The following is a 22760-nucleotide window of genomic DNA, read 5'->3' on the forward strand; positions in this document are numbered from 1 at the left end:
CTATGCAGCATATGCAGTTAGGTTTTGGAGAAATTGTACCTGTCCTCCTTGTTATGAGTGACAGTTATATCTCTACACAGATAAGGAAACGACCTGTCAGCCCTATGGAGCCAAAGTAGGGCAGAGGGAAGCCACCAACGTGACACGTTTCCTACAGCCCAACATGTTACACTGGGTACAACCTAGTGAATACATTAAGATTAGTTTTTATACTTTTCAGAAAAGGCAATTTGTACTTGGTGACAGGAAGGTAGGGGCTGGGGAGATTTCAGTGCAGAGTGCCGAGCACCCTTAACCGAAGGGAACCCCCCAGGCAAATAGGATTGCAGCTCCAAGATGGTAGAATTTGCTATTCCTAATGATACATGGTATTGCAAAGGAATGGGGAGACAAAAAAAGCGCAATAGGGTCTTATCCACATTACAAAGGAAGGAATAGATCAAGAAACTTGCTCACCTGGTTAGGATGAGATAAGAGCATAGAGTCTGGCGGCTGCTGCAGATCCACAGGTCTTCAGTGACCAGAATAAGTCATATAATCAATGGGAATTTGCAGTTAAAACTCCGCGCTGCCGCAAGGATAAATTCCAGGAGAGGGATGTCATAGATTCACAGTGGCTTTATTCAACGCGTTTCAGGGGTCTCATGCCCCCTTTATCGGGAAATACTACACCAGGTGTGGTATTTCCTGATGAAGGGGGCATAAGACCCCTGAAACGCGTTGAATAAAGCCACTGTGAATCTATGACATCCCTCTCCTGGAATTTATCCTTGCGGCAGCGCGGAGTTTTAACTGCAAATTCCCATTGATTATAATGATACATAGAGCATGATTATTAGCCTTGGTTTAAACTGCTTTAGCCTCCACTTTTCTCGCTCTGAGAGATCAAACTGCTGACCGACTCCCTTTTAAGCTGTAGTGTAATGACAAATGGCGGGATCACATGTATGTTTTCTATTATGGTTATTTTCCCTTGAAATAATGTGTATCATCGTCCAATAAAATCTACTAGCGCTCTACTGACTTTTGTTTTTCATCTATTACAATTTCATACATCTAATTGTTTTTCTTTTTAAAGGTGTGTCCTTGGGATAAAAAGGAAGACGCAAATAAGAAGAAGCAAGACTTTGCAGTAGGCAACAGTGATCACTTGGCTCTTCTCCAGGCTTATAAGGTAGGGGCAGCCGATGTTTCTCACTGTAATTGCCAGTCTACCTCTCTACAAGTTATGATGTAAGGGCCATAACGGTCCAGTACGGACATCAGCATCGCTGTCATTCTTGTTGTCTTATGTGGTAAACCAGTCCACTTAAATTTAAGCTGATTTAACGGAATCTGTTGCCAATTTTTTTCTACCTAATCTGAGAGCAGCATAACATGGGGACAGAGACTCTGAGTCCAGCGATGTCACTTACTGGGCTGCTTGCTATAGTTTTTATAAAATCACTGTTGTATCAGTTGGAGATTATCACCAGAGGACTACTTGGCCTTCTGGCAGGTAGCCCAACCCCGTCATCACCACTGATTGACACTGTAAAAAGAAAGCTGCCAGTCGGTGGTAGAATCCGCCAGTTTCTTACTCTATCGCCTCATTGGGGGACACATAACCATGGATGTTATGCTGCTGTCCACTAGGAGGCGACACTGTGTATAATCTGAAAAAAGATTAACTATGGCTCCTCCTCTGCAGTATACACCCCTGGACGGTGTCAGCTTTCTCCAGTTTTTGCTTAGTGTCGCATAGGAGACACACCTAAGATTTTTTTTCCTGTTTTTCACTCCGTTTTTTCGACAGGATTACAGATGAAGAAAAGTGGGTCTCTTGTGAGACTCCTGGCATGGCTCCTTCCTCGGTCCCCTATGATGGGGTGCCCGGTTGAAGTCGAGATGGTTATTCCCCATGTCGCTCCTTCCCCAGTCCCTCGGGTGCTGGTTCGAAGTCGAGAGCCCCCCTCCTTCCCCAGTTCCTTTGGGTTCTGGGTCGAGGCGAGGATGAAGCCCCCTGATGGTGACAGCAGCACCCTCCCTAATCCCCCTCGGGGGGGCATTAGGTTGAGACGCCTCAGGTAGGGTCTCTACAGGCAGCACTCTGCAGCTCCCAGTAATGAGCCAGCACACTGCAGCTGCATCCAGGGACCCCAGCACAGCTGCGGGCTCCTGTCGGGGCCGGGGGGAGAGCAGGCACGCATGGCACAATAGAGACACAGGGCTCCCTGCGCCCCTGTCTCTGTGGCAGCACCAGCTCTATAGTACTTCAGGGGGACCCCTCACAGGGCCCCCCTTCCCCTTATAACCCCACCGCTATCCTGCCTTTCAATCCGGGGGGGTCCGGTTTAGATCCGACCCCCTCCGGGACTTCCGCACCGGCCTGGAGCCTTCCTGGGCATCAGGCACCTAATTTACGCCGCGGCTTCGGCCTAGCTGATGCCGCCGCCTCTCCGCCGAGGCAGAAAGGGCGCGTTTCCACACAGCTGTGCGCGCTTTTTTTCAGCTCTCCGCCCCCTTCTTCTTCTTCCTCCTCTTCTCGGCGGCCATTTCTGCTGCAGGACAGAGAGCTCAGCAGGATGCCAGTCTCCGGGGGCACAGGACCTGTGGATCTTCGGCGCTGGACCTAGGGGCAAACTGGTGGGGTAAGATCACAACTGGGTTTTTTACTCAGCTGTGAAGTCCATATTCCCCATAAGGCTCATAGCCACCCCTGTAGGGTCCTCTGCATAGCCAGCCCTTCTGCACTCTTGCACTATGCCGGGCTCAAGGTCCAAGAGAACCAGGCAGGATTGTTTTTATGCATTCTGCACAGCCTGCAAAACCAATCTACCCAGTGGCAGCACGTACCCGTACTGCTGGGCCTGTATCCAGAATACTGGGTCAGAACCCCAAGAAGCCCCTACCAATGCCTCGGTATCGGATACCACGCCGGAGTGGGCTACTCAGATGTCATAATCTATGACACAGTCTATAGATAACCTAACCTCCGCATTGCTTCAGGCTCTGCAGGGTCATGCCTCGGCTATGAACGTTACCCAGCAAAGGGAGAGCACGACTCAGGGACATGCTGTTCCTGACGCACCCAGACGCAAGCGGACCCACAGGTTGCGTTCATCTGCGTCATCCCATAGCACACGGTCATCCCCCTCGAGGGAGAGACACCGTAGTTCCAGGTCACCTAGACCGTCCCCTACCAGGGACAGACAACGCGGATCTCCACAGCGATCCCCGACCACAGAAAACCTCCACCCCGTTCACCCACCGGGGACGCCTCAGCGATACACAAGATTCGGAAGGCATCTGTGACTCCGACTCAGACATCGAGACGGAAGGGTCCCTGATACCAATTCCCCATTCATCGGGTGCTGGATATTTCTGATCCGCCCCCAGAAGTGCCAGAACACAAGGTTTCCTTTTGAAGGTGTTCTGAAACCGCCCAAGGTCTTCTGTAATCACCCAGAATTTAAGGCGATCCTTAACAAGCAGTTTTCACAGCCTGAGAAAAAATTCGCCAATCGCAAATATTTGGAGGCAAGGTATCCCTTCCCGCAGAAGGACACCAAGGAATGGACAGATCCACCCGAAGTGGACCCCCCAGTCTCTAGACTAGCAGCACAGACCCTGCTCTCATTGCTGGATAGCTCAACCCTCAGGGACGCAGCAGACCGGCAGGTTGAACGCATGGCTCGTTCAATTTTTTGAGACTGCACGGGCCTCCCTGGCTCCCGCGTTCGCTTCAGTTTGGGCTGCCAAGGCCATTCTGGCTTGGGCCAAAAAATTACAAGCCAGCCTCCAAACATCAACCCCTGAGCTGTCAGACCAAGCGGTTCAAATAGCAGTTGTAGCAGATTACATGCTTCATGCAGCTCTGGATTCTGCAAGGGGTGTAGCGGGGATAGCATCCAACGCCATCATGATTCGGCGTATCCTCTGGCTGCGGGAATGGAAAGAGGACGTGGCCTCAAAGACATCCCTCACGCACCTCCCATACCTCAGTGGGTGGCTTTTCGGTGAACCTACATCACAGGGCACAGGGCAAGTGGTCACCAGTGGAAGCGAACATGCCTATCAATATCCTGGAAATTCGGGCCATCTTCCTGGCGTTGAGAGCCTTTCGTCACTTACTGGCAGCCTCTCATATCTGAGTACAGTTGGACAATGCCACGGCAGTGGCATATGTGAACCACCAAGGCGGGACCTGCAGTACCCAGGCGATGAAAGAGGTGACACATATCCTCCACTGGGCGGAAGACACGGGGGGTCTGTACTCTCTGCGGTCCACATCCTGGGTGTGGACAACTGGGAAGCCGACTTCCTCAGCAGACAAGGAATGGACTCGGGAGAGTGGTCTCTCCACCCCGAAATTTTTCGCCAGATCTGCCATCGCTGGGGGACCCCGGACGTGGACCTCATGACATCCCATCTCGATGCCAAGGTCTCCAAGTTCATGGCCAGAACACGCGGTCGCTCGGAGCAGATGCCCTGGTTCAGGACTGGACCCAGTTCCAGCTTCTGTACATCTTTCCACCTCTCCCCCTCATATCCAGAGCGGTGAGGAAGATCAAACAAGAGGGAGTTCCAACCATCCTAATCGCGCCGGACTGGCCCAGACGTACATGGTACGCCGACATCGTACAACTTAGAGCAGATGCCCCCTGGCGTCTCCCCGACCGTCCCGATCTTCTGTCACAAGGCCCGTTCTACCACCAGAACTCAGGGGCTCTCAATTTGACGGCGTGGCCCTTGAGACCTGGGTTCTAACCCAGGCAGGGCTCTCACCAGATGTCATTAGAACCATGATCAGGGCACGGAAGCCAAGATTTATTACCGTACCTAGAGAGCTTTCTTTACCTGGTGCGAATCTCGCAGCCAGAGCCCACTCCCTTATTCCCTTCCCAAAGTACTTGGTTTTCTCCAATCGGGTCTGGACGCCAAGCCTCGGCTCGCTTAAGGGCCAAGTGTCAGCACTCTCAGTGCTTTTTCAGAGACGCATTGCTAACAAGCCGCAAGTAAGGACTTTTCTTCAGGGGGTTTCCCGATTGGTTCCCCCCTACAGACGTTCACTGGAAATGTGGGACCTCAACTTGGTCATGACAGCATTGCAGGGACCACCTTTCGAACCCCCTAAGGAAGTCCCACTCCGCCTTCTATCCCAGAAGGTGGTCTTTCTGGTGGCAATTACTTCGCTACGCAGGGTGTCTGAACTGTCAGCACTTTCCTGCAGACAGCCCTTCCTGGCTTTTCACCAGGACAAGGTGGTTCTCCGTACGGTCCCATCCTTCCTTCCGAAGGTTGTGTCCAACTTCCACCTCAATGACGAAATTTCTCTGCCATCCCTTTGCCCGGTTCCGGTTCATAGAGTGGAGAAGGCTCTGCATACGCTTGACCTCGTCAGGGCATTGCGTATATACATGTCTAGGACTGCGCCCTTCCGGAGGTCTGATTCCCTTTTCCTTCTTCCGGAAGGTGTCCGTCAGGGTCTGCCGGCTTCCAAAGCTACCCTTGCCAGGTGGATCAAATCCACCATACAAGAGGCTTACCGCCTTAAAAATTCTCTTCCGGCCGGTATTACGGCACACTCTACACGGGCGGTAGGGGCCTCCTGGGCCATTCGGCACCACGCTTCGGCACAACAAGTGTGTAAGGCGGCCACTTGGACTAGTCTACACACGTTTACGAAACACTACAGAGTCCATACCCAGTCTTCAACGGACGCGAGCCTGGGTAGACTGGTTCTGCAGGCGGTGGTGCCCCAACTTTAGGGACCTGTCTGCACAATATTCGTCCATTGCTTCCCACCCAGGGACTGCTTTGGGACGTCCCATGGTTCTGTGTCCCCCAATGAGGTGACAGAGTAAAGGAGATTTTTGTGTACTCACCGTAAAATCTCTTTCTCTTAACCTCTAATTGGGGGACACAGCTCCCACCCTGTTGCCCTTATGGGCCGTTGTTACGGTTGAGTTCTCATATTGTTCTTTGAGCTCGTACATGGTAGCCTTATTACAGGCATAGTTGTTATTTCTGTTAACTTCCTCCTAATGCTTTTGCACAAAACTGGTGAAGGCTGACGCCGTCCAGGGGTGTATACTGCAGAGGAGGAGCCAAAGTTAATCTTTTCAGATTATGCATAGTGTCGCCTCCTAGTGGACAGCAGCATAACACCCATGGTTCTGTGTCCCCCAATTAGAGGCTAAGAGAGAGAGATTTTACGGTGAGTACACAAAAATCTCCTTTTTTACATGTGGCGGAATAAAAGGAAAGTATCTGAAAAATTAAGGAAAAGACATCAACAAAGATATTTCAGGAAAAAAATCACCAGCATTTTCCTGAAGTGTTTTCTGTTACAAAAAGTATTCTGATACTACTCCTACATGCTATTGTCAGTAATGGCCGCATCACACGAGCAGTAACAGAGCGAAAGCGCTATGTCAAATGGAGGCCTAATAATGCTTTTAAATGAAAAAACGCCACACAATCAGCTTGCCAATTGTGTTTTTTGTTTAAAAAAAATTAAACATATTTTGTATCTCTACAACAGCTTGTACTATAAAATTATCTCATTGTTTTTGCATGATGGTGAATTTTGAGCAATTTTTGGTGTAAAAGTAGCAAAACTGCAGACATTTGTTATTGTCAAAATTGTATCTAGGATTGCTGTGTGCTTTTTTTTTCTTATCCATTTTGCCTCCCAAAGAAAGAAAAGAAAACGTGAAAAAGAAATATCTTGTACCACAAAATGGTACTATTAGGTTGATCAATAATAAATGTTCACTAGTTGCCTGCTCCTGGCCTAATGGGTATTGATCAAGTGCGCACTAAAGGAATCACACCAGACAGTCGGATGTAACCTCTCTTTCTTTATCGCTTCATTGGGGGACACCGGTAACCATGGGTGTATGCTGCTGTCATTAGGAGGCTGACACTATGCAAATAAGAAAAAGTTAGCTCCTCCCCAGCAGTATTCACCTACCGACAGGCCCAAATTACTCCAGTTTTTGCTCAGTGTCTGTAGGAGGCGGGCCTGGATCTAACACCAGATCCGCAGTGTTTTTTCTTTCACAGGTTTCTGTGTGAATTTATTAATCATTTTCCCTTTTGTTTTTCACATACAGCTCGTTAGGTAACAGGGTGCAGATTTCTCACCCTGTTTTTTCACATTTATGCGACCGAGAGAGCAGTGTGGTATCTCCCACATCGCCCACTCTCGGACCCGCTGGCAGGACTTTGTCCCCGTCCCCCTTTTGGGGTGTCTCAGGGTGAATCTTGGTGGCAAGTCCTTGCTTTATCCCCTCCTCTCCACTTCTTGGAGAGGGCTGAGAGGAAGACGGTGGTCACTGGTGGTGGCCTCCCTCCTTCTTGTAAGGGGTTGACGCTGTTTTCTGCACCGTCCGGAGACGGTGCGGGAAGGAGGATCTTCATTTCCAGGCCCCTCTCTCTACCAAGTGCCCCTGATGCGATCCTCATCTCTGAAGTGGAGCCGGACACACAGCAGGTACCCTCCCCCAACAGCGCTTCCTGCAGCGACCTTTCCAGCGCTCTCCCATTTACCGGTTTATAGGTCCCACAGCTCCATAGGACCCATTTTCAATTTTTGCGCCCTTTTTTCTCTGTGCGCTATGCCTTCCTCCATTTTCAAGCCTTATTCTAGGCTGCGGCTGTCCTCCGTCGTGCCCCCCCCCCCCCCCGGAATGTATCCTATCTGCCTGCTCCTCTCACCTGCGGACACGCCCCCTGCTTGGCTCGTTCAGTCCCGCAGCCTATCTCATTGCCGCTTTCATTTTTGGTTGCCGGGCACACCCCTCTTTCTGCACGTTGGTCCGGCGTCTGCGTTTGGCCCATTTTCATGTTTGAAACGCCCCTACGGCGTGTAAGCCTATCGGAACGTGGTTTGCTTTTTCATCTGTCGGCCGAGCCCGCCTCCTTGCACGCCCTGGCCGGACATCCAAGCTGCTCTACACATATGCTTCAGCTCGTCGCTTGGCCACAGGGAATCAGCGTCACCTTGAAAAGAACCCCCACAGCGCCTGCAGTCACCTCACTGCATGATTTTTCTGGGGGACACGGTACCTGCTCTCAGGGGGACACAGTACCCACACTCTGCAGCTGCATATCGCTGGAAGCTGGTAGGCTCTGCCCTGTCCCTACTCCCTGGTCACCTATCTTCTAGATAGCTGCTCCTCTGCAATAAAAGCTCTCCTCTGCAGTGTTTTCCTCATAGCCACCCCACTGCAAGCTGCGCATTGGCTCTACCTATGCCTAACCCCATTGGGGCCTCTGGTCATAAACCCACGGTGGTTCATTACACCTGCGCACACTGTAAGAGAAAGTGGGCCTCAGGCAAGTCGTCTCCGCCCGATCTTGGACCTCGAGCAGATAAATTGCCTCCTTCGGATTTGCCTCTTCAGAATGGAGTCCTTGCGCTCGGTAATCCCCTCCATGGAGCAGGGGGATTAGCTTTGTTCTGTGGACATTCAGGATGCTTACCTGCACGTTCCTGTTTGTGTACAGCATCGGAGGTTCCTTCGGTTTGTGATACAGGAGCACCATTACCAGTTCACGGCACTCCAGTTCGGCCTGGCGTCCGCTACCAGGGTCTTCACGAAGGTCATGGCCATCCTTTGTTTCAAGGGATTTCTCACAATCCCTTATCTCGACGATCTCCTGGTCAAGGGCTCGTCTCCCTGAGACTGCGATCAGAGCCTCCAGATCACTCTGGACACGCTGGTCCATCTCGGTCTGATAATCAACAGAGAGAAGTTGACCCTGATCCCAACTCAGCGTCTCGTATTCCTGGGCATGGAATTCGACAAAATTCAAGCTTGAGTCTTCCTTTCCAAGGAGTAGTTCTCATCTCTCCGGCAGGGGATCAAAGCCCAAAGTGCCCAGTCCCTCTTCCCCTCCAGTTCTGCATGAGAGTACTGGGGAAGATGATCGCCTCCATGGAAGCTGTGCCTTATGCCAAGTTTCACACCCACCCTCTTCAGGTGGCTCTCCTGTCTACCTGGGACGAGAACTTTTTTCCTGGATCGGCCAGTGCTTTTACTCTCTTGGTGGACACTATCCACCTCTACCCTGCGTGGGAGGTCATTTCTCCCGCTCCATTGGCAGATCATCACCACCGATGCCAGTCTTCAGGGTTTGGGAGCGATCTTCCTCAATCTCACAGCACAGGGTCGCTGGAACGTTCAGGAGACCCTCCTCCCCATCAATATCTTGGACATCAGGGCAATCCTTCTTGCCCTCCTCCGCTGGCAGTCTCTCCTCGCAGGCAGGCTAGTCCGCATTCAGTTGGACTATGTCACAATTGTGGCTTACATAAACCACCAAGGCGGGACTCACAACATGCAGATCAGGGTAGAGGTAGAAAAGAACCTGCATTGGGCAGGAAGCCATGTCCCCGCCATATCAGCCGTCCACATTCCAGGGGTGGACAACTGGGAAACCGATTTTTTTTTAATCGTTGGGGGTTTGCGTAAGGTGAGTAGTCTCTCAACCCCGCCGTCTCCGGTAAAATTTGTCGGAGGTGGGGCATTCCGGATGCCCACCTAATGACTTCTTGACCGAACGAAAAGGTTCCTCGGTATGTTACCAGGTCCCAGGATCCGATGGCCGCCGGTTGCGACGCACTTGTGATCCCGTGGTCCCAGTTCCAGATGCGTTTTCTGTTCTTGTCTCTTCCCTTGATCACAAGAGTCGTTACAAAAAAAAAAAAAGATAAGGCAGAGGGGGTCCCCGTTTCTGTTAACCGCTCCAGACTGTCCGCAGAGGGCCTGGTATGCGGAGCTACTGAACATGCTCTCGGACGTCCCCTAGAGCAGGGTTCCCCAACTCCAGTCCTCAAGGCCCACCAACAGATCATGTTTTCAGGATTCCCTTTGTATTGCACAAGTGAAGCAATTATCACCTGTGCAATACTAAGGAAATCCTGAAAACATGATCTGTTGGTGGGCCTTGAGGACTGGAGTTGGGGAACCCTGCCCTAGAGGCTTCCAGACCGACCAGATCTTCTATCACAAGGGCCCCTCTTCCATCCGAATTCTCGGTCCCTGAATTTAATGGCATGGCCGTTGAGGCCGCGGTCCTGAGGGACGCAGGTTTTTCTCACAAGGTCATACAGACCATGATTAAAGCAAGTAAACCGGCGTCTTCATGCATCTATCACAGATGTTGGAAGGCCTTTTTCTGGTGGTGTGAGGACAACATCTTGTTTCCCATGACCTTTTTCCTGTGTCCCTCAATGAAGGCTCCAAGAAAGAGATTTTACGGTAAGTACCAAAAATCCTTCTTTGATCAATCTATGGCACAGCTCCAAGAGACTTTATTAATCCAAACATAGGTTTATATATTCCCTGTAAGGGGGCTCGGTTAGCGCTAAAATGAGTGATCGGATGTATTCCATTGGTTAGTGGGGCAATGAGCTAGTCCTTGGGCGGATCCATGAAGTCATCAGGGTGGGCGTCAACGTGGACGGATCCATGGTCATCAGGTTGGGCGTCCTCTTGGATACAAGCACATGGTGTGTGGTGAAACCGGAAATGGCAGCCATCTTTAGTGTCACACTTTGATCTGAACAAGCTCATGTAAGATTAATTAATCAATACACTTTTTGGGTAGTTTCTCTCAATCTCCTATGTTTTGAGGTTAATTAAGTATTGGCTCTCATCAACAATACCAAATAAAGAGTACAGCTTGTTGCGCAAGAAAAAAGAACTCCCTCAAACAGCTTCATCGATGGAACATTTATAAATGTTGTAGCTCTAATACTCAAAAACAATTTTATCTATTTTTTATTTTTAGTATAGTGACTGTTTTTAGTTTATGATTTTTAAAGCTTTAGTTTTCTCTTCTGGGTTCATCCAGTTTAAAACAGAAAAAAATCTGTGCTTTGGATCAGTATTACGGAAATGAAAATGCTCTTCTTTTCTCCATGTAGGCTTGGCGTACAGTCATTAGAGAGAACTCGCGGGCTGGGTACCAATATTGCCGAGAGAACTTCTTGTCTTCTAGAGTGCTCCAGGTAATGAGGTCTCTTATTTTTGTATAGTTTCTTACTGAATGGTTTCTGAGATTAAGAAATACATGAAGGAATCTTGAGTAAACAAATATTATGCCGTAGCTGCCCCTTCACCATAAGGCTATGTTCACATGTTGCATTTTTTGCTGTTTTTAATGCAAATTAAAAGCTGCTTTTACATGCTGCTGATGTCGCTCTGGTCAGGGGTTCAGTTATGCTCACCTGCATCTTCTCTGTGCTGGCTGTCCGCTTGACAGCAGACTCGCAGTCCGGGTGGTGGCAAAATGCAGCTGCCGGGGAGACACCTCTGACCTCTGCATCAGGTGGCCCTATATTTCCCCCTGCCGCCTTCCCCTCTTCCCTAGATACGCCTCTGACAGTATAGATGATAATATCTTTAAACACAATAATCTTTGAAGAATCAACTTTAATTTTGGAGCTTGGCATATGCCAATGAGGCAGGACTAGTCCAGTAAGTAGTCTCTTCCCCTTGGACTAGTCCTGACTCGGATTCTTTGATCATGCTTCACTGTGTTTCATTTGACAGTTAGCATACATCCCCTTTTGTAATGATACATTGGCTGTAACATGTGAGATCAGCATTATGCAGGTTGTCAATCATGCCCAGGGAGGTGTGATTAGGAGATTGGAGGCAGGACTAGTCTCCAGAGAGTTGCCTCTTAGATTAGTCTCGGCTCATTAGCATATGCAAAGCATCAGAAAAAAGTGCAATGGTGGAAGACTGCTAAGCTGTTGTGTAACATGCACCAATCCACATGCATACTGCTGTAATAGCAGTTGGGGGCAGTCAGGGGACCTGACATGAGCCTTTATTTTATACTTAAAAGAAACTTCTTTCTGTTGAAATTCTTTTTTTTTATTAACTGTAAGCTCTGTCGCTCTCTAAAGTGATTGTACATTGCAGTAACCTTTTATTTTGCAGGAAATAGCGAGTCTGAAGCGACAATTTACAGAACTTCTGTCTGACATTGGCTTTGTGAAAGAAGGGCTTAGGGCTAGAGATATTGAAAAAAGGTGGGGCCAGAAGGGAGATGGAGTGGTGGAATCTACAGGCGAGGAAGTAAGTGCGTCCCTTCCATAATAATCTACATAATGCCCCAGACTGCTGACATAGTGTTGTGATAGTAATCTCTTTATAAAGAGCCTCCACTCTGAAATGGGCCTTACATCATAAAGGAAAAAATCTACACCTCTAAAGTTTCGCACACTACCTGTAAAGGGGACAAGGGGCACACGTGACGCCTCAAATGCTGGATGCCACTAAAACTGCACTACTCTCAGCTGCAGACCACCCCCATGACTCCACAATCAATGTCCTGTATAACACTATGACAGCAGTTTATGGATTGTATAGTTGATTTCCTGTAAAGATAATGTCACCTGAGTATCACCTTTTTGGTTAAGGGAATCTGTTATTAAGATCAACCCTTCTAAGCCGTGTATATGAGCATGTAGGTCATAAGAAGCCGAATATGTAAATGAGCTGTTAAGATCTATGGGCTGGACATAGCTTTCCCTGAGAATCCGCCTCCAGATATTATTATGAATAAAAGGGAGAGTTACCAGTGTGAGACATGTAACGACTGACAGTCTGCTCTCCTGATCTACTTGTATTAGTCATAACACCTGTTCAGCTTTCTTCTCATAGTTGTAATGAGGCACCGCTCTGCAGCAGAGCGACAGCACTAACCCTTCATCAGCTTCCATGTGAAAAGCAGACAGTGTGAGGGGAGGACATGTTTGCGCTCTTGTGAAGTCCAGCCATTGGCTGAGATTCATAGGAAACAGTGATTTTTACTATACACAGTAGTAAAGCGATCGAATGATGAAAGGGTCATGCCCCTTAAGGGACTAAAAAACCCAAAAAATTAATTAACCCCACCCCTTCCTTTTATGTATATGGTAACATCACTCCCATAAGAGTCCACTTTACCAAACCATAACATTATTTGACCTACACTGTGAATATGAAACCGGGGGAAAAAAATTAAAAACAACAAAATTGTTTGTTTTTTTTTTTTGTTTTTTTTCACATCCTCTCAGACCAAAAAATGTTCATCAGAAGTAAAAAGTACACCATATTGGCAACAATAAAACCATCACCTTGCCACATTAAAAAAAAAAAAAATCTTCTCAAAGTTTTGAGGTTCAGAAAATAGTAGAACAATTTTTCTAACAAAATTCACAATTTTTAAGACATTAAAATGGTAAAAAAAAACAAAACAAAAACTATAGATGTCGGATATCGATGTAATCGTACTGACCGGAAGAATCATGTTGCTTGGTTATTTTTATTTCTTTGTTTAGTGCTGTATATTTAACCAAAAAAGCAATGGCATTATTGTAGGTGGTGTTTTATTATTTCACTGCACTTGGAATTGTTCTTCTATTTTCCCATAAACTGTATGGTAAAATGAATAGTGTCTGTCAAATCTACACTTTTTCCCACAAAAAAAAAACAAGCCCTGGCATGTCTATCTGCATGGAAAACTAACAAGTTATCGCTCTTTGAAAAAGTTGAGGAAACAATGAGAAAGTAAAAAACAACTTTTGTTTTATTTCCCTACAGGCTAATACGAATGCAGAGAATATTAAATTAATGTCCGCCATGCTGTGTGCAGCTTTATATCCCAATGTTGTCCAAGTAAGTTCATGGTTAACAATTTTTTTTTTTTTTTTTTTTTTTTTTTTATCGGGTCTCCCAAATCATAGTGGATCAAATGTTTATACATCAAGAACTATTTTAATAAATGAAGAGCAAATCCCATCACTATTGCTTTCAACAACTGTTCTAAAATATTATTAAAAGGGGTTTTAATGATTTTTTTTTCTCATCATCTTCTCTAATCTCTTAAAAAAAAAAAAAGTTTAGTGATTGATCAGCCAGACCGGACGCTGTAGGTACCACACGCGCCAAATTTATGGGCGACCTTCTGATCCATGGTGGTAACAAATTCATCATTTAGATGGATAGCTATATTTACCAAGCTGTCGGAATGTAGTTCACGCAGACATGACCGGTGTAGTAATAGAGCAGACTTAAGTGGATGAGACTGTGCAAGCGCTGGTTATAGCATAAAGCTGACTGCAGCTGGAATCAGAAACCATGCATACATCAGATCATTACCTGCATTACAACACAAATGGTGCTATTAAAAATGCAATTCCTCGAATCAATATTAATTCTAGAGTGGATAAGGTTGGACTATATGCGGATGACCTGGTGCTCTTCCTGGATGAGACTGAACAGTCCCTTCCTAGGGCAATTGATTTTATTGATGACTTTGCGGAGTTTTCAGGTCTTAAAATTAATTGGAGTAAGTCGATGGTCATGCCGATATTGGATAATATAGCGGTGCCCGTGTTGTTTGGTTTGCAGGTGGTACCAAAATTTAAGTATTTGGGCATAATGATTAACCGGAATCCAATTAAAGACCTTGGGGACAATATATATATATATATATACCCCCTTGAGGATATGATGAGGAAAAAGTTTGAACCATGGTCCCGACTCCCACTATCTGTAGCAGGCAGAATTGGATTAATTAAAATGATAATCCTTCCAAAGTGTCTATATATTTTGGAACATACGTCAATTAAAATCCCCAAGGGTAACTTTAAGAAGATGCACAGCTTGATGGCAGCGTTTATATGGGGCTCATATAGGCCTAAGGTGGGTACTGGTACCCTGCAGAGGCCCAAGAGGCAGGGAGGTTACACGGTACCTGATCTCTTTCTGTACTACCTGGCTGGCAAACTGCGATATCTGAGATATTGGTTACTCTCTGACGGGCTTAATAACGCAGAGGCTCATCTCATTCATTTTCTGGGAGGGTGCACACCATGGGCGGTACTTGAGGGTTTATACAGGCTGCCTCGGGGCCTGCTGTTTGCACATAGTTTGGCAGTACAGGTAAACATACTTTAAAGTTTTCTTATCAGATTGGGGAGACTCCGATATGGGATAATCCTGAATTTGCCCATCTTCAGAGGTTGCAGGATGTAGGTTTCTGGAAGCAAAATGGTTTAACCACACTCAATCAGATTTTTGAAAATCAAATTTTATCATTTGAACAATTTCACATAAAATTCGGAATCCCCCATAAATAGTTTTATAGATATCTGCAACTGAGGCATGCCATAACATCTCAGTTCCCGCTTCCCAGGATGCAAATATCTAAATATCCACTAATAGGAATATTATCCACTCAGGGACCTACGGGTGTGATTTCTTCTCTGTACGCCTTCCTGTTAAATTCCAAGCTTGCTTCCACCCAACTGGCTGTGGAAGATAAATGGAGGCACCTAATCCCCTCTATCACCGATGATCAGTGGAGTGACGCACTGGAGGCGCATACGACGGTGTCTCCAGCGGCAAATAACAAATTAAGTTATATATGCTACACCAATCCTATCTAACCCTGAGTAAACTGCATAAATTCGGCAGAAGAGTAAATGATGAATCTCATAGATGTGGGGAGGTGGGGGCAGATTTTTGGCATCTCATTTGGGATTGTGGAATTATAAGAAGGTACTGGGAAGACGTAATTTTTGCTTTAGAAAAAATAGTCGGGATACCAATTGAATGCACTCCAGAGATGTGTGTGTTCGGTGTTGTAGACGAAGAAGTGTGGACTCAGTACGACAGAATATTTCTCAGAGAAGTGTTGTTTTTTGCCAGGAAAGCGATTGCATTGAGGTGGATGGGGGGGTAGGTCCCCTTCGGTTAATCAGTGGAAAAAATTGGTGAACAATGTAATTCCCTATGAGAGAATACTATACAGAAATAGAGGTTGTCCCCAGAAATTTCACAAAATTTGGGAAAAGTGGTGCGACTCGCCCCTGACACAACTACCTCCTGATGCCATAAATTCTTCTAATGTGAGCTATTACCCTTGAAGTGTTCTTTTTCAGTGCAGAATGTGATGCTTTACGTGGACTGAGTAATATTTGCTTACTACATCTCGACTTACTGAACTCAGAATCCTGATTTAGGACTCTTTAATGATGCAATGTTATTGAGAACAGAATACACTATGTTTAATGTTCTATTTTATTTGTGCTGTTTGTCTACTTTATTATTGGAAGTATGCTTTTATAACTGAGGTTGTGAACGACGACTTGATGGATTACTCCGTTTTCCTCATACTGTAATGTCACATGTTTAATATGTCATTGTGTGGTATCTTTCAATAAAAGAGTTTAAAAAAAAAAAATGCAATTCCTCTCTTAAAAAAAAAAAAAGTCCCATCACACGCTGAGCTTCTCAATGGGATTGACTGTGCTCGTAGCTGCTCCTGCTGCAAACTCTCAGGAGGAGGGATATGGAATGATGAAGGAGAAAAGTTGTAGCAGTCTGTGGAGCACTGAGATAAGGTATAATTTTAGGGACAGCAATCTGGTTAACAAAACTTTATTAACTCTTCGATCTCCACAACGCTTTTTTATAGTATAGCACTATCTTCAGGTACCACCTGATGAAGATAGTGTTATACTATCGAAACGGGTGGTGGAGCTGAAAGGGTTGATAATGATTTGTTAACCAGATTGCTGTCCCTACAATTATCCCTTATCTCAGTGCTCCACAGACCGCTACAACTTTTTCTCCATCAGTGCAAACGTTTGGGCACTCTTGGAGATTAGTGTGCTGAGATAACTGACCAAGGTTTCAGATGGCTTGATCACTATCATCGTTAGGAAAGGCCAGGTGATGCAAATTTGCCACCTTTATAAAAGTCTAGCCTCCTATAACCTTGTGTCAAAAGCACTCTGAAAATGAAAATGGTGGAGGCCCGCAAAGCAGGAGAAGGCGATAAGAAGACAACAAGGCGTTTTCACATTGCCCTTTCCTTAGTTCAAAAATGTAATTAAGAAATGGCAGTTAACAGGTACAGTGGAGGTCAAATAATGTCTGGAAGACCATGCAATATTTCAAGAGAGCTGCTCGTAGGATTGCTAGAGAGGCAAATTAGAACACCCGCTTGATTGCAAAAGAAATGTCAAAGATTTAGCAGACTCTGGAGTTGCGGTAAATTGTTCTACTGTTCAGACACCTGCACAAATATGGCCTTCATGGCAGAGTCATCAGAAGAAAACCTCTCCTGTGTTCACACCTTAAAATTCAGTGTCCGAAGTCTACAAAAGAACATCTATACAAGCCTGATGAATTTTGGAAACAATTCTGGAGAACCGATGAGGTTAAAATAGAACTCTTGGGCCACAATGATCAAAGGTATGTGTGGAGAAAAAAGGGTGAAGAATTTCAGGAAAAAATATCTCGCCAACCTTTAAGCATGGGGGTGAATCGATCATGCTTTGTGGTTGTGTTGCAGCCAATGGCACGGGGAACATTTCACTAGTAGAGGAAAGAATGGATTCAATAAAATTTAAACAAATTCTTGATGCAAACATAACACCATCTGTAAAAAAGCTGAAGTTGAAAAATGGATGGCTTCTACAAAAGGATCATTATTAGTGATGAGTGAATGTGCTCAGATAACGTGTTATCCCAACATGCTCTGGTGTTATCTGAGTATCTTGGTAGTACGCAGAAATGTTCGAGTCCCTGCGGCTGTATTTTTATCATCTGTTAGACAGCTGCAACATATGTGGGGATAGCCTGTTTTTTTAGACACCCGCAATACATGAGGGGATTGCCTAACAGCCGCAAAACATGCAGCCGCAGGAACTCTAAAAATATTATCCAAGCATGCCCAAGATGCTTGGATGACACACGAGCATGCTCGGATAGTGTTGTCCGAGCACAATTGCTCATCACTTATAATGATCCTAGATACACGTCACAATCCACAATAGATTACCTCAAAAGGCACAAGCTGAAGGTTTTACAATGGCCCTCAAAGTCCACTGATCATCATGGAAAATCTGTGGTTAGACCTCATAATAGCAGTGCATGCAAGACGACCCAGGAATCTCGCAGAACTGGAGGAATTTTCCAAGGAAGAATGGATGAAAATCCCTCAAACAAGAATTGAAAGACTCTTGTCTGGCTACAAAAAGCATTTACAAGTTGTGATGCTTTCAAAAGGGGGTGCTGCTTGGTACTAACCATGCAGGGTGCCCAAACTTTTGCCTCACCCCTTTTTTTTCTTTTTCGTAAATTTTTAAAATGCAAAAAATGACACACTATTTTCTTTTTTGCCTAAAATACAAAGGAAATGTGTCATCTTTAACATTAGCTCTTTTAGAGACCAATTCATCTTTAACTTGCTCAACTATTCACAATAACAGTAATTTTGATCACGGGTGCCCAGACTTTTACATGTCACTGTATGTGATTTGCATACTTGCAGACCCATATATGCATGGTGCCTGCAGACTGTTCAATTCAGCCTGTTCAACCCCTTTAAGATCAAAAGTGTTTCACTGTTCAAGAACTTTGTCTTCTATCACTTTGTAAGCTATATAACAGTCTAGTTCATCTATTAATACAAAAATGGTGGGGGGAACAAGAGGCGCAATAGTGCCCTATCACTAGTGACACTTGAAGTATGAGCGGTATAATACAGTTCCACTCACCTATTCCAGTTGTGTAACCCACAACTGACTTGAGAGCATATCACAGAATCAGCTGCTGCAGGACCTCCACCAACCACTCGCAACCAACTCCCTATTCCTCAGGAAGGTGCCAGGAAGGGCGCCGAAACGCGTAGGAGGAAATAAAGGAGTACACTGCTATAACATCTTGTATCCCAGGTGATTTGTGAATCTTGGCAGCGCGGACTTCAACACACCCTGCTTCCCACAACTTTCTGATAGTTCACCTATTAGGCCGGTTTACATACAGCGGGGGTTTTTTTTATGGAGAAAAGCACTGCGGCCAATTGTAAGTTTGAATTCACAAGAGAAATATCAACTACACTACAAACTGTTTTCATGACTTTTTTTTATTTGCTGCATTTGTCTGTTCTTCATAGCACTGCATTGTGTACTCATGGTGTTTTTTTCAGCCATTTTTTGTAAACTTCTTTTATAGAACAAGTAAAACCTGAAGAAGAACTAAAAACCCTATATGAAGCCTTATTGTGTAGTTTTGATATAGAGGGGTGCATAACTTTTTTTTTTTTTTTTTTTTTTATCCTGAGGGTTATAAGTTTATACTAAACCACTTCCAAGGACCTACGTAAAATTCTTAAGGGATACTTCTATTTAAAACATTTACGGTATCTCAAAAGTGCAAGTTCTACTTCCAGTACGTTCACCTTTAGAGAGAATTGGCACCCTATGCCCCAGGCATTGGCAGCTACTGCTAAGCCAATTTTCACACATCCATGTTTCACCAGCTGAGTACAGACTGCAGTGGATGGACGGGCTGAGGGTCTCCTGACCCAAACTCAGCAGCTTCATAAGCAAATATGAGGTTTTTACATTTGGGTCATCAGCTGGTCCGTACATCACTGTCTGTACCGGGGCCGGTTTAACACATCTGTGCTTCACAGTCCAACTCGTATTCTCCTTTCTGAAGTGTCTTGCAGGGATTACTGTTCTAATATATGGGGGACTCAGAGATGTGAACACAGTACAGTTATTGTACTCTCCCACCCCCCGTGCTGTGTGCAAGACATCTATTAGATGTGAAAACTACACTGACAAGAATTTATTTGTCCATATGTAACTGTTGAATGAAGAAAAAAGGTACTCCAGTGTAGAAAAATATAAAACTTAGTCTTTAATGGAAAAAAAATCATAAAAACAGGCACAATGAGGACAACATATAGATCCCAGGGAGCTACGACGCGTTTCAACACTCTGGTCTTTATCATGAACCATGATTAAGACCGGAGTGTCGAAAGGTCTGTTGGTAGGTCTCTGGGATCTATATGTTGTCTGCATTGTGCCTGTTTTTATGATTTTTTTTCCATTAAAGACGAAGTTTTATATTTTTCTATGCTGGAGTACCTTTTTTCTTCATTCTTTGGAACTTGCACGCCCAAGCCCAGGCGGCTCAGTGCGTGGAACTCATTCTTGAAAAGAAACTGCAAATGGTTTGCTGACATTTCCCGTTCCCTATTCTTTTTTACATATGCACTGTAACTGTAGATTGTGGCCCCCTGATCTTGGCAAATGTAAAACAACCCTCCTGAGATACAAGTCTAGTTTTCTCATTAAGAAAATTTGAATAAACCCATGAACCACTGACCCGCTTCTAACAATTGTATTGCAACATCAGAGTAAAGAAACATCACAACACCGTACACAGCCAGGGAGCCGATATCTGGTCCTTCATTCATTAGAAATGAGGAATTGTGTCCACCAAACCGGATCACTCCCTTAACATCTGACTCGAGACTCTTAATCCTTACAAATCTAGTAACCAATATAAATTTTCTCTTAAATGCGTATTCAGGTGAAATCTCCAGAAGGCAAGTATCAAGTGACAAGAGCGGGAGCCGTAAAAATGCAACCAAAAGCTGAGGAGCTGAAGTTTGTCACCAAGAATGATGGTTACGTTCACATCCATCCCTCCTCCATTAATTTCCAGGTTAGACACTGACCCCATGGTTCCTTGTGTCAGCCCTCTTTATGAATCAATGTTATGCAATCTTTTTATTGGGTGTGTGTTTTAGGTGCGGCATTTTGACAGCCCTTACCTGGTGTATCATGAAAAGATTAAGACAAGTCGTGTTTTTGTGCGAGACTGCAGCATGGTGTCTGTATACCCTCTGGTGTTGTTCGGTGGTGGACAAGTTAATGTTGAACTTCGCAAAGGAGAATTTGTTGTCTCGTTGGATGACGGGTGGATCCGTTTTGCAGCTGCCTCACATCAGGTAAAACTATCAGGACCACTGAACCTAGATATTGAGAAATTTAATGCTGGCCATACACATTACTTATGTCTGAGTACTACTTGCACAGGAATACTTGGCTCGGCTGAGCATTTCTCTGTTGTCTGAGAGGCTCCCTATCAAACTTAAATGACAGTGGCATATATCTTCACCGAGAGACTATCAGCCATTGAAATTCAACAGGCCCATATCCTTCTCTCCACCTACATAATCTGTTTGGAGAGTCAGGAGGCCCCATCAATACCTCTATATATGGGACAAATAATGCTGCCATGAAATGACCACTTATTACAGTGCAGAAACTACTGTACTAAATCCAACAATGCACCCATAAAGTGACCATAGAGTGGTGAATACCAGATCTGCAGATTGTGTAAGTGACTACTGCACAGGTAAGTCCAGTGGCTCACATCATATCTCCTATGGTTGGATAAAGTCACTTTCCTTCCTCCATCTGTCCCAGATGACTTCCACATCTCACCTCTGCAGAATTTAACACACAGACCTCTTGTCTTCTCTCACCCACTGTGTCTCCATATAGTAACAGTCCCCCACTTTGTCTCCCCATGGGTTGATTTGCCATTTTTCCTCCATATATTAATGCCCCTTTGTGATACCTTGTAATATCATAACCCCTGTGCCATCATGTATTGTTAATGCCCCTTTATGCCTCCACGTGTTAATATTGCACCAATTGTGCCCCCTTGTAATTTTACTCGCAATAAAAATAAACACATTGAAATTCCCCTAGCCCCATTCCCACAATGAGTGACGTGGCTCTCCTCGTCTTCTGAGCACTCGGCTTGGCGAAGTGTGCGGCTTTTTAGAGTAAGTGGTAGAGCAGAGAACAGTTTTCAACTGTATCTGTGTCATAATCACCCTAAAAGGTCTGAAAGCCCTGTCTGTCCGGTGATCCAGGCGGGATCCTCTGCAACCATCATTGTTATGCCACTGGACATAAGGGGGAAAAAAGTCCTCTATTGCTGCACAACTGATCTGTATAAGTTATGTGGATATATTATGAAGTTGTCTACAGCTCCACCTAGTGGTGGCTATAAGCAGATAGAAATTTGAGACTTAAAGGGGCTGTCCATAACTGAATAACACCACTTAAGAAAATACATTTTTACCTCCCGGACCAACGTTGCTCCTGTGATGCCTGGCGGTCACATGACAAAACAATCAGAGGAGGTGGATTGTCTGCAGCATTCACTGACAGAAGTATGAAGGCTGCAGCTGATCAGTGCCTGCTAAGTGGCTGCAATGGTCATGTGACCCTGTTATGCTGGGAATCGCGGCACCTATCTAGGGTTTTTTTTGTGTTACATGAGGCACTTTAATGTGTATTCACTTCGTCATTTCAGTTGAATGCACACATCGAAGGCATTGTCCACTTAATCTGTATTTTAACAAATGTGTTGGGGGACTTTTACGTTCAGCCTTCTTCAGATGGTACAGCTCTCCTGTCCTAAAAATGGCTGCTGATGGAAGTACATGTGACCAGACCTGTCCATTAGCATCTTCAAATTGAGAAACAGCTGTTGCTTTGTACCGTGGTCACAGTTTCCTTTTTCTATTCATCATCGTATACTGCTCACGTAAAAACAGATTCTGGAGATAGCATGCTGCATCCTGCAGCCACCACTAGAGGGTAATCACTGCCCACTCAATATTGGCCATTTAGCTTCTCTGCTCCCTCTAGTGGTGGCGGCAGGCAGTCAACAGGTTTCCTTTAACTCTTTAAAGGGGTTGTCCACTACTTTAAAAGTTGATCTTAATGGATCCAGGATGGTTTAAGAAATAGAAGAAGAAAATCACTATACTCTACTACCAGGCTTGTGCTGCTCCTCTGCACTCGGTACTGTGTTCCCCACCTCCCAAGTGGTGCAACAGATCAGCAGCCACTGATCGGCTGCAGACTTCGCATTCAA

At 45.5% G+C, this 22760-nt stretch overlaps 1 protein-coding gene across 2 annotated transcripts in view; it reads left to right on the top strand.

Annotated features, from left to right (window-relative positions):
- Positions 1-22760, top strand: part of DHX57 (DExH-box helicase 57) — a 91301-nt gene that overhangs the window by 67050 nt on the left and 1491 nt on the right. The window contains exons 18-23 of one of the 2 annotated variants that reach the window (XM_073557553.1): positions 1079-1174; positions 10922-11005; positions 11946-12083; positions 13593-13667; positions 20391-20525; positions 20611-20811. In XM_073557553.1, the coding sequence (XP_073413654.1) occupies positions 1079-1174; positions 10922-11005; positions 11946-12083; positions 13593-13667; positions 20391-20525; positions 20611-20811 (729 nt within the window). Of the gene's footprint in view, positions 1-1078; positions 1175-10921; positions 11006-11945; positions 12084-13592; positions 13668-15937; positions 16196-20390; positions 20526-20610; positions 20812-22760 lie in introns of those variants that run through there. The other variant, XM_073557554.1, reaches the window with a different exon arrangement.

This window comes from Dendrobates tinctorius, unplaced genomic scaffold, assembly GCF_039654945.1.
Source record: "Dendrobates tinctorius isolate UK_male_01 unplaced genomic scaffold, ASM3965494v1 ptg000250l, whole genome shotgun sequence".
NCBI lineage: Eukaryota > Metazoa > Chordata > Amphibia > Anura > Dendrobatidae > Dendrobates > Dendrobates tinctorius.